This window comes from Mustela nigripes, chromosome X (assembly GCF_022355385.1).
Source record: "Mustela nigripes isolate SB6536 chromosome X, MUSNIG.SB6536, whole genome shotgun sequence".
Lineage (NCBI taxonomy): Eukaryota > Metazoa > Chordata > Mammalia > Carnivora > Mustelidae > Mustela > Mustela nigripes.
In genome coordinates, this window is record NC_081575.1 from 66919892 (window position 1) to 66932324 (window position 12433).

The following is a 12433-nucleotide window of genomic DNA, read 5'->3' on the forward strand; positions in this document are numbered from 1 at the left end:
AAAGGATGACATAATCCAGATTCAGAGGCAACTTAAAAGTTAAAAGCAGCTTTATATGGTGCCTGAGTGGCATAAAAAATAATATTACAAGCCAATATAATGTAAAAACAAAAATGCAAAAATCCTAAATAAAATATTAATAAATTGAATCTAGTGCATATTAGTAAATTGAATCTAGTGCATATTAAAAGGAGAACAGACTAATGATCTATCATGACCAAGTGTGCTTTCTCTTAGCAATAAAAATATGGTTCGCCATAAGGAAGCCTATCAATATAATTCACACTAAACAAATGATTCTTTTCAATACATGCAGGAATATCATTCAATAAAATTCAACATTCATTCATAATAATATTAATAACAAAACCTTAGCAAAATAAATTATTTTAATGTAATAAATAGTATCTTCTGGAAACCTACCAAAGACATATTTAATATGAAACATTAGAAACATTAGAACCAGTCCATTAAAGTCAGGAACAAGAAAGGATAGCCAAGTATACCCACTGTAAGTGTTCTAAAGATTTGGGAGGTAAAGATACAAGTGTTACTATTTACAAATGATATGCCTGTCGATCTAGAAAATCCAAAAACATCACCTTCAGACATCTAGTGAATTAACACAGGAAGTAGATATAAGATAAACATACAAAAAATATTTCCCTACACATAATAACTAATTAAAATGTAATATATGGGGAAAATCTTAATAGCAACAGAAACTACAAAGTACCAAGACATAAAACTTGCCAAAAAAAAAAAAAGTGCAAAGCCTTCATGGAGAAAGCTACAAAGTTTGCTAAAAGAAGTAAAAGAAGTCCTGAATAAATATACATTGTCTGTAGACAGGAAAGCTAAATATTACCAATATGTCCATTCTCCCCAAACAAGTCTATAAATTTAATGCAATTACAATAAAAATCAGGACTTTCCTTAGAACTCAATCAGATAATTCTAAAGTTCATATGAAAGATTAAAGCTTGATAATGGCTAAAGCACTGCGATATTAATGAAGGAATGGAAAAACAGATTAGTGGAACAGACTAATGATCCAGAAAGACCCATAGTTATAATCAAAGTAGCATTTTAAATCAATAGGAAAAGAATAATTCATTAAGTGGTGTTAGTGCAATTGGCTAACCATTTAGGAAAATATTAAGTTAAATTTCTATTTAAACCCACTCCTAAAAATAAATTATAGATGAATTAAAAGAGTAACAGATAAAAAGCTAAACAATAAAAGTATTAGAAAATTTGATAATGTGTTAATGATCTCAGACACAGAAAGGCTTTATTAGTTTTTTAGGGCTGCCATAACAAATTACCACAAACTGGGCAGTTTAAAACAACAGAAAATTATTCCCTCACATTCTGGAAGCCAGAAGTCCAATATCGAGGTGTCAGTAGGGTTGGCTTCTCACAGAGGTACTGAGGGAGAATCTGCTCCATGTTTCTCCCCTAGTTTCTTGTGGTTGCTGGCAATCCTTGGCATTCTTTGGCTTGTAAATGCATCACTTCCATCTCTGGCTCTGTCTTCACATTGCCTTCTCCTTCCTATGTATCTTTTCCTTTTCTTATGAGGACACTTGTCATTGGATTTATGGACTAGTAGGAAATCAGGCATGACTTCATCTCCAGAACCTTAGTTACATTTGCAAAAGCCCCTTTTCCAAATAAGGTCACATTCACAAGTTCTGGGTGGACATATCTTTTGGGGAGTCACATTCAACCTCATATAAAGGCCTTCTAAAATAAGACAAAAATGAAAAGGCTCATCAATTTGACTTCATTAAAAATGAAAACTATATGAAAACACCATAAAAATGAGAATAGACAGACTACTTACGGCAAAACAAGTACAATATCTTTTAGATTTCTTTTTTAACAAAAACTAAAATGCAGAATACATATCTTTATTAAATTCCTATAAATCAATCACAAAAACAGCCCAATAGAGAAATGACTAAGTATATAAAGAAGTTATAAACTAGCTAAATATAGTATAATAAAACATAAGAAGATGGTTAATGACATTAGTATTCTGGCAAATGAAACTTAGGTAAGATACCACTTTGTACCCATTAGATTGCTCAAAATCAAAGTCTAATGTCAAGTTTTGGTAAGAATGGGTAAGTGGAGACTCATTCACTACTGGTGGGTGCTGATAATTTAAATGGCTTTTTGGTTATATCAAAATTTTTTAAATGCCCATTTCTAAAACATCATTCACAAGATGATATGAGTATATTCTCTGAAGTACTGTTTTTAAGAGTTCATACCTGGAAATAACTATGTAAATGCTCATCAATAGAGAAATGCCTATTTCTGTAGCAAAAATGAGAGATTTTTTTAAAAAGTTTTCAATCCCAGATGCCTGGGTGGCTCAGTTGGTTAAGCGACTGCCTTCAGCTCAGGTCATGATCTTGGAGTCCCTGGATCAAGTCCCACATCAGGCTCCCTGCTTGGCAGGTAGACTGCTTCTCCCTCTGACCCTCCTTCTTCTGATACTCTTTCTCATTCTCTCTCTCAAACAAATTAAATCTTTTTAAAAAAAGTTTTAATCCCTTAGAAAGTTCCAAGGTCTAAATATATATGAACTTTTTGTATTATAGCAAGTTGTTCTGTTATGTACACACATTAGTACAGATGGCTATTTTGAGACAGTGTAAGCAAAACTGGTTATAACAAATGAATTTGTATTCCCAAGATTTATTTTTCTCTCAGTATGTTATAGTTTTGAGCTACAGTTTTGGAAGGATATATGACAGGTATACTTACCAACTGTGCCTGAAATAATTACATTTTGAAAAAAAATACCACTACAAATCTCTAGCTTCCCGTCATTTCTTCATGTTGAAATTATTCCTGTATGAGTTAGTTTACTTCCCATTTCTCAGTTGTATTTGTTTAAAATTTATACCCTGCCTACTTCCCGAATGATTTTAAGATAGCTTTTTTTTTAAGATTCTGTTTATTTATTTGACAGAGAGAGAGAGAGATCATGAGAGCAGGAACACAAGCAGGGGAAGTGGGAAAGGGAAAGCATGCTTCCTACTGAGCAGGGAGCCTGATATGGGGCTTGAACCCAGGATCCTGGGACCATGACCTGAGCCAAAGGCAGACACTAAACGACTGAGCCACCCAGACACCCCTAAGATTAAGCTTTCTAAAATTAGTGTATATGAGACAATTAAAAATAACTCAACTCATATGAGTATATGTGAGGGAGGGGTTCTGAGTGGGAAAGTACCTAATTCTTGGTTACTTATATTAAATTTAGCTCTGAACTTCCTGGTAGGAGCACAGAATAAAGAGGGACTATCCCAAGTTAATTAGACCTGACAACTCTTTTCTTTTTCTCATCCTAAATTCTCAAAAGTATTTCTTGCATGGTTTTTACCTATCCAGGAAAAATGTCCTCTACAGAACTTTTGCAAAAGCTGCAGAGGTTTTCCTCATATCCTAATGCATCCTTGAGAATGTCTTTTAATGAAAGTGTTGGCTGATTAGGGGGTTTGGGGTTATGGGGTTATTTTGTTCCTTTTTGGTGAGACTGGGCTAATGTGATTCAGTTATATTGCCTTCTGCTGTGGTAAGAAATAAAATATTTAACAAAGTATTTATTAAAAGATGGCCCCTTTAGCACCTGCAAAAAAAAAAAAAAAAAGAGTAACGCCTACATAAACCATGGTCTATGATAACATGACTAGATCTCCATGATACAACTTTGCATGACTAGAGCAATCTGCACAAAAGGAGGTAGAGTATAATATTGTTTAGGTAGAGTATAATATTGTTTATATTAAAAGAATACACAAAAAACAAGAATACTTTATATGCATTTCTATGTATATATCTTAATCCATAGGGGAAAAAAATCTGGAAGGATACAAACCAATCTTACAACAGTGGTTACTTTTGGGAAGGGAGATAGAGGAGCCTGTGACTGTGGGTGATAGACATAGGGAACTTCAACCTTACCTGTAATGTTTTAACTTTTTTCATGAAGAATGTGTTTATATAGTACTTCTATTTTTTTTATGATGTTATGTTAGTCACCATACAGTTCATCATTAGTTTTTGATGTAGTGTTCCAAGATTCATTGTTTACATGCAACATCCAGTGCTCCATGCAATATAATTTTTAAAAAATTGAAAGAGAGTAAATGGGAAATGATGGAAAAGATATAGCCTCAGCAGGGAGCCTGTTTCTCTCTCTCCCTCTGCCTGATGCTCTTGAGGGTGGTGCACGTGCACTCTCTCTCTTGCTATCTTTCTGTCAAATAAATACATAAAATCTTAAAAAAATAATAGTGTTTACTTCATATGGTTTTGTATAAAACAAAATAGTACTTGGGAAGGAATAAGGCATATGCATTATTTAAAGGAGAGACCCGTGCTAATGAGGCCAACATAAACCATCATAGTTCTATTTCTCATTATCAACCAGCAGTCTGGTTCTCATGCGTCAGTCTCTTAAGATAATTGGCATGAGTTAGCCTCCTGACTCTGACCAGTTCTGGGGCACTGAGGAGATCAAGTTTCTAAGGCTGAAGGACTAAATACCCAGCCCCGACTGAGGTTGAAAGCACCAAGGTAATGCCATCCAGCCAGGCCTCCTGTTAGCCAGCGAGTTACCTTTCTTGTTGTCACCCAACTTTGGTATTCCTAATCTATTCATACTTCTAAATAACTTGGGGTGGGAGAGGTCTGTGCAGAAGGAATAGAAAGACTAGAAAAGTTATACTAAAATATTACCAGGTGGCTATGTGTGTGAAGGAAGGTGATTTGCTTTACTTTTCTATACCTCTCAAGTTTTCTTTAGTGAGCGTTTATTATTTTAATATTTTTAGAACATTTTTAAATGATGGTAAGGGGAAGAAAAAGGGCAGTAGCTTGAAGGGAACGAGGACAGAGACAAGGCTTCTGAGGCTACAAGCTGGGGGGGAAGATGTCAGGGAGTAGGAGCCAGAGCAGGGAAGATCAAGCACTCTTTAGTCGGAAATGAAGTCGTTTTCTCTGGAAAGACTTTTTCTCCCCAGCGCACTTGGGCCTTGAAATGGCTTATTTGCCAGTCCTGGCATATGCTTAGCAAGTGACTGCAATGGAAACTATTTGCTTGGGAATTCTAAGCGAATCACTGTACCTAATTGTATCGTTTACTCGCTGTTGAAACTGAAAGTTCCAGATCTGAGTTCTTGAACATTTCCTCATTCCGAGCCTGATGCTAATTTGAGTAGGGGTGTGCGGGGTGTTGAAAGGGAGGGAGCTTGTGAGAAGAGATTAAATTTACAGAAATAAAAAGGTAAATGAAAATGCAAAATCACTGCAGGCTGGGCAAGGTGGCTAGAGAGGGCTTAGAATTAGAGATTCTCAGAGTTGGATTTGAAAGGTCAGTCTAATTCTTACACTGAGATTCAGAAAGCAGTTGGTACTTAAAACGAGCTTTGAAAAGCGTGCAGACTTTGCGCCAGCAGAGATTAAGCGTGGGGACTGAGGAAAGCAAACACAGGGAGCAATGGCCCTGGAGTCGGACACGCAGCGGGGTGCAGACCGAGAGTACCCCGTGGCAAATGATCGGTGTTACCTACAGGCTTCTTTTCTATCCTCTCTTTAGCCCCTTTATATTCAGCTGAATCTTTTTTGCCTCAGCCTTGTGACCTACGTGCGCACCGGGAAGCCTTCCAAAGCTGTTACACAACCTCCTCTGGCTCCTCTCCAGCCAAGGCTGTCCCGAGGCACTGCTTCGTCCCTGCTCAGTCCCCCACCCGGGGAACTAGTTTGCTCAAAGCACACCACGGGCCCCTCCTTCCCAGGCCTGGCTAGTCACCAGTTTCTAAGGAATAAAGTACCTTAGGGAGTTTTTTCTTGTCTGTTTTGTATCAGAGTGAGGAGTTCAGTCTGAACTTTAACTCAAAAGTATAAAATACAGTAAAATCCCGGATATTCCAATTCTCGAGACCCCGGCCGCGAGCGCGCTTCCTGCCCTAGTAAGTTTGAAGTGGGTCCTAGTTTCCTAAAAGCTAAGCCTGCCGAAGTAACAGCCGCCTCAACATCCTGCATGCACAGCAAGCGTGGAAAACTGAAATAGTCATTGGAGGTGTTTAGAAAATAAACCTCTGAAAACATATTGCCTACGGTGACACATTCTCCGCCGCGGAGGGGCGGGGGCGCCGAAGACCTGCGCGGGCGAGGCGGGCCGAGCCGAACTCCGAGGACGCAGCGCGCAGCTGCCAGGACCCGCGGAGCCCGCCCCGCCTCCGGCTCGCGTCTCCCGCAGGGTAGGGGGGGCGCAGCCGCCGGAGACCCGCTGCCGGCCTCCGGGCGGGAACCTCGGGGCCACAGCCGTGTCCGGGAGTTCGGCTGGGGATACAGGATCCTCTCCTGGAGGCCGGACGGGAGTAAGGGTGGCAGAGAGACGCCGGGGCGGAGGAGCTGCGGCTGGGCTGAAACCGCGGAAGTCTCGAACAATTGCGGGCGTGCGGTGGAGCCCTAGGGGTAGCCGTAGCGTGAACTGCCGGCGCAGGGCGTGGGCGGTGGGCGGGCTCAGCCGGGGCCTGGCCCTCTGGCTTCCCACCGCGAGGGCGGAGCTGCTTTGCAGTCTCCTGACTTGGAGGGCCGAGGGCCCCCGTGGCACGCAGGCTGTTTGAGGGCATTGGAAACGCGGCGAGATGAGGAGCCGGAGTAACTCTGGGGTCCGACTGGATGGCTACGCTCGCCTGGTGCATCAGACCATCCTGTGCCATCAGGTAGGTGAAGGGGTGTCGCTTGTAATCATCGAGGATGTGCAGTGTGCTAGCCTAGACGGAGACCGCTGGAGGAACGCCGTGCGTGTAGCAGGTTCTCCCGCCGCCGCCTACACCCCCCAACCCCCCAAGCTGGGGAAGCGTTAGGGGAGCCTGAAGCTAGGTGTTGGGCCGAGAACCGAACTGTGGACAAGCACAGTTAGTGGGGAGCCCTGAGCCTTGGCTTCTGAGCCCTCCCCTTCGCCCCCTCCCCTTCGCCTCCTCCCTCGTCATTCAAACCACAGCAGGATTCCATTCCAGGGGGACACTGCTGAAAGAGGTGCTGAAGCTTGTTTATTATTGACAACTCCCTCCCCTGACCCAGGTTTGGGCGTCATCTTCTTGCCCTCCAGCCAAAGAAGAGAAGTAGGGGAACATTTAGCCATTTTAAGACTAGATTAATGTGAAGATTTGAGGTACTTTGTATATACTGTTAATTATATATATATTTTCTTGTCCTTTGATGCTGGTTTTTAGTTGATAGTTTATTCTTTCTAACTGGAAAGTTAAAACACTGCCTTTCTTTTAACAATACTCACATTTCAGACTCATCAAGCTTCAGCTAGCTTTTCCGCTTATTCAAGATAGCAGTTGCTTGCACTTGATTGGAAGAGGTTATAAAACTCCGGAGTAGTGAAGTAGAAGAAAGACCAAAGTCCCTAAGTAACCCCTTTGATAGGTTTGGTCTCCTCATGTTAACACATTGTGGTTACCTGCCTGTCGTTTTTCTTGGTCTTGCAGAATCCAGTGACTGGCTTGCTTCCAGCCAGCTATGATCAGAAAGATGCCTGGGTCCGAGATAATGTGTACAGTATCTTGGCCGTGTGGGGTTTGGGCCTGGCCTATCGGAAGAATGCAGACCGGGACGAGGATAAGGCAAAGGCCTATGAACTGGAGCAGGTACTTAGAATAAATATACAGGGAGATCTGGAGCTGTGTGTGGTAGTGGGAAAAGGGGTTGAGGGGCAGGGATTAAAGGAAATGTAGCTCCAAGGAGCTAAAAGAACTGTATTTTGCCTTTCTCCCACCCTCTTCACTTTCTTGAAATTACATTTCAAAAAGCTTTCCTGTATTGTACTAACTTTTTTTGGTGTAGTGGAAACATGAAACTTGCTGATTCAGGAGGGAAAGGGCACAGTCTGTTCTGTTACAGTGGAAAAACCTATCCTGGGATCTTTGCAGAAATTTATAATCCTCTTTCTAAGTAACAGTATTTTGCAGCCTTGAGCATATTTATTCTCATTGAGAAGAATATTTGGGGGCAGGTGTCTATCAGTTTACTTCATTTTTTTAAATGATAGGTGGTATTTGTATGAGGGTAACAGACACAAATTTGCAGACCTTCAAACTAGACAGGAGTAAAGAATTTATTTGTTGAATTTTATACTCATGACCTCTATTTCAGAGCCTGTACCCCTCCCTCAGCAAAATAAGGACAGAGTCAGCAAATGCCTTTAAGCCAACTTTTAAGGCCCTTCACCTTTATAGAAAATAACATCCTTTATAGCACTGTTTCGACGGAGGGTGCTTCATTCTCTTTAATGACCCAAAAAATGATATTCTGAGCTACATAGGGTCTCTTAATGTTGTGATACTGTGCTGTCTCTTGTAAGGTACATGTGAATTCTTTTCCTCTAGTGGAGAAGATTCTACACCAGCCATTTGCTCAAGTGGTATCCCTTAGACTTGGGCAATCTGAGCTGTAGTCTTCATCTATAAATCAGAATGTTGAGATTTAGTTATTTTTTAACAGCTTCAGCATATTGCAGGGTTGCAGTTCTTGGCAATAGGGAAGTTTTACCATATTGTCCTCTGCAACAGTAGGTATTCATTATTCCTTCAAGCTGTTATTGAGAGGGACTTGGGCCCTTCAGAAAAAAAACTGCTGGAGTTTTTGCTGTAGCTCAGGAAGTACAGACCAGTATTTTTATGACTTATAAAAATAATACATAGCGATTGTAAGAATTTGGAAAATATAGAAGAGTGTTCCAAAAATCCTGTAATCCTACTCTTCCACCCCTGAAATCCTGCATCCTACTGTAATGTTTGGCTATTCTGATCTCAGTATTTTGTTTGTTTTGCTAGAGATTAATATCAGTACCCAGGATTCCATACCTAGTACCATTGGACCAATTTTTTTTTCAATATCATTGGAATAAATCTATTATCTCCTTGTTGACTAGTCATTCTATGAAGTTAACATTTTTCCTTCTATGGTCCAGGAAGAAAGAATTTAACAGAGGAAGGGAGAAAAATTAAGGAAACATTGAATTGTTTACTTAAAAATTTTAATGTCTCATTAAATAGTTTTTAACATGGCCCCAAAATATTTTTCATACTATCTTTGAAATATCTCAAAAACATTACAGCAATAGGAAGCATCTTCAAAAAAAGAAACATTTCTCTGGAAATCATAAAATTTCTATGAACTTTTGTCATGAATTAAAACAGATTTTATTATTAAGTCTCATTAACTTTTTTCCTCAAATCTGACTCAGTTAATTCAGACTAGGGATTAGAAAACCATCTCTGTAAAGGGCCAGATAGGAAGTAATTTTGGCATTGTGGGTCACATGTGGGTTCTGCCCAACCACTCAGCTCTTCAGTTATTGCACAAAAGCAGCCAGAGATTTATTTACAAAACACATGGTGAGCTAGATTTGTCCCTAATCTATGTGAGTGGTTCTAAACTCTGGCTGTACAGTGGAATCATTTGGGAAGCTTTTCTTTTCTTTTCTTTTCTTTTTTAAAGATTTTATTTATTTATTTGACAGACAGAGACCACAAGTAGGCAGAGAGAGAGAGAGAGAGAGGAGGAAGCAGGCTCCCCGCTGAGCAGAGAGCCAGATGCGTGGCTCGATCCCAGGATCCTGGGATCATGACCTGAGCCTAAGGCAGAGGCTTAACCACTGAGCCACCCATGTGCCCCCTTGGGAAGCTTTTTAAGAAATACCCTTACTGGACCCCACAATTTAGATAAATCTCTGAAAGTGAAGCCTTGGGGGTTTAATATTTTTTGAAAAATTGATTCTAAGTGCAGCTGGAGTAATGACCACTGATTTGTGGCCAATAAGTGAGTATAGATTAAATCCAGGAAATCCATAAATTAAATTCCCATCTACTCTCAATTCTCCATTACTGTGTGGATTTTCCCAAACCACTGATTGTTAAACATTTTTACCTTTCCTTCCAACTCTCACCTTGGTTTCTCTCTAAGAAACAATGTCAGTTGTTTCTTAAACAAAAAAAGAATTAGGAGACAAGGGTTTAGGGGACTATTTCTATCTTAGATTGTGAATATAACCATGCACATATATGTTGCCCTTTGCTCTTAGATATAGAATATAGATATAGAATATGTGCATAGAATGTAACTATGCACATATATGTTGCCCTTTGCCCTATATATAAATGCCCTTTGCTCTTAGTCACATAGATATAGATATAGAAATATACCCATAAAAATAAATAAGCACACAAATAGACATAGCTCTTTGGATACCTCCAGTTCTGCTTCCTCCTCAGTTTTGTTCTCTTTATGTAGTCTCTTATCTTTTCTCAGGAGTTGAACCATACCCTTTGTAAGAATGACTTCCCAAACTGCATCTTTAACTCTGGTCTCACTTCTGTTTCAAAACCTGATTTTCATTGTCTTCTATTCAGTTGTACCTGGCTTCTCAAGCTCAGAATATCTGAAACCCTGTGTTCTATACTAAAAACAAATAAGAGACTACCAAAAACAGCAACTCAGCATATAGCCTTTATTCTCTTATTGGTGTCCTCGTTCTACATACATCCACCTGGGCAATGTTATTTAGAGAATTTCCTATAGTGTATTTGTGGAACATTAGGTCAAGTAGGTTTGGGAATACATTAAACAGTGGGTTTCTTTACTCCATTATTTCTCAGAATCTTTGATACATTAATGCGCATTTCAAATCTAACATGAGAGTGGGTTTTACAGCCTTTCCAGAATTTCCTGGACTGACTAGTGTTCTATAAAACACTGTCCTTAGGGTGATTTTGACTTGTCCCTTTTGCCTTTTGATACATGCAGACCAAAGTCTGTTGATTCTTATAATTTTTCCTGAATTCATCTCCTCCTACTATTCCCTTCTGCCTCAACCACAGTCTAGACTTTCATCACTTAACACTGTTGTGAAGATTTAAATTATATTATTTGCATTCTCAGCAATTTTTCTGTGGCTTTCATTTTCCTACCAGTAAAATCCAGATGTTTTAGATTGATAGGCAAGACTCTCTAGGGCTTGGTCCTACCCTGCTTTTTCAGTATCGTTACATTCTGGTGCCCTGCATTGTCACCCCCGTTTCCAACCAGGTTGGTGTCTTCATTACTCCTCTAACAATCCCTTAATGAGAATACCTGACATTTGTGTAAATACTTTTTTTTTACTGCATACTTCCCCATAATTACTAATATTTTATTTCACAGTACCCTGTGATTTAGGTATTATCTACTCCAATTTACAAGTGAATGGACTGAAGCTTGGAGATGAGGCTGGAATTTGGTGGTGCCATGAACACAGCCTGGACTTAATGACTGCAGATTAAGTCTTTGTGAATTTTTCCAACATGGAAATCTGGACATTCTCACCTCTGAACCTTTTTACAGGTTGTTTCTTCCACCCACAGTGCCTGTTCTCTTCCAATCTGAACTAATGCTCCCGTTTCAAAGCCCAGCATCAGTTCTACTTTTTCTCTGGTTTCTGTCCTAAGACTACCACTCAGGTGTACAGTGACCACTTCTTTCCCAGGACTGCTGTCTTGGAACTTCTAGATCACTTGCGGTCTGTACCACTCAACATGTTCACTTTTTCATTTAGCAGACTTTATGTAATTTGTCATATGTGAGACCCCGTACTATATATAAAAACCAAAATGGGACAAAATCTTTATATTTAGCTCTTAACTTCTTATTTTTTTAAATTTTTAATTTACAAAAAAGTTTAAAGAATAGTAAAATGAGCATATTTGCATACACTCTTTATCCAGATTTACTAAATTGTTAACATTTTGTCATATTTGCATCCTCCGTCTCTCAAAATGCATGCACACACACATACACACACATGATTTTTTTGATAAGCAATTTGCCAGTTACTTGCAAACATGGAATATACATTTTTAAAAATAGAGCCTGCTTGGGTCTTGGGTGGCTCAGTAGGTTAAGCATCTGACTCTTGACTTCAGCTCAGGTTAGGATCTCAGAGTCATGAGATGGAGCCCCACATTGGGCTCTGTACTGAGCACGGAGCCTGCTTAAGGTTCTCTCCCTTTCCCCTCTCTTGCTCCTTCTCTCTCTAAATAATAATAATAATAAAATAATAAAGTCCACTCAGTCCATTGACTTAAAGTTTTTTTTTAAATTTCATTTATTTATTTGACAGAGACACAGCGAGAGAGGGAACACAAGTAGGGGGAGTGGGAGAGGGAAAAGCAGGCTTCCCACTGAACAGGGAGCCCAATGTGGGACTCGATCCCAGGACCCTGGGATCATGACCTGAGCCAAAGGCAGACACTTAATGACTGAGCCACCCAGGTACCCCTGACTCAAAGTTTTATTTCTGAACCTGGTCTCTGTCCCTTTTTCTTAAGGAGTTTATAATCTAATGAGGGAGACAGAT

The 12433-nt window shown here is 39.8% G+C and overlaps 1 protein-coding gene across 5 annotated transcripts in view; it reads left to right on the forward strand.

Moving 5' to 3' along the window:
- The first annotated feature begins 6305 nt into the window (after positions 1 to 6305).
- PHKA1 (phosphorylase kinase regulatory subunit alpha 1) overlaps positions 6306 to 12433 on the forward strand; it is a 146432-nt gene continuing 140304 nt past the window's right edge. For all 5 annotated transcript variants that reach the window (XM_059385631.1, XM_059385632.1, XM_059385633.1 and 2 more), the window contains exons 1-2: positions 6306 to 6752; positions 7530 to 7688. In XM_059385631.1, coding sequence (XP_059241614.1) covers positions 6675 to 6752; positions 7530 to 7688 — 237 coding nt within the window. In that variant the 5' untranslated portion in view covers positions 6306 to 6674. The remainder of the gene's footprint in view (positions 6753 to 7529; positions 7689 to 12433) is intronic.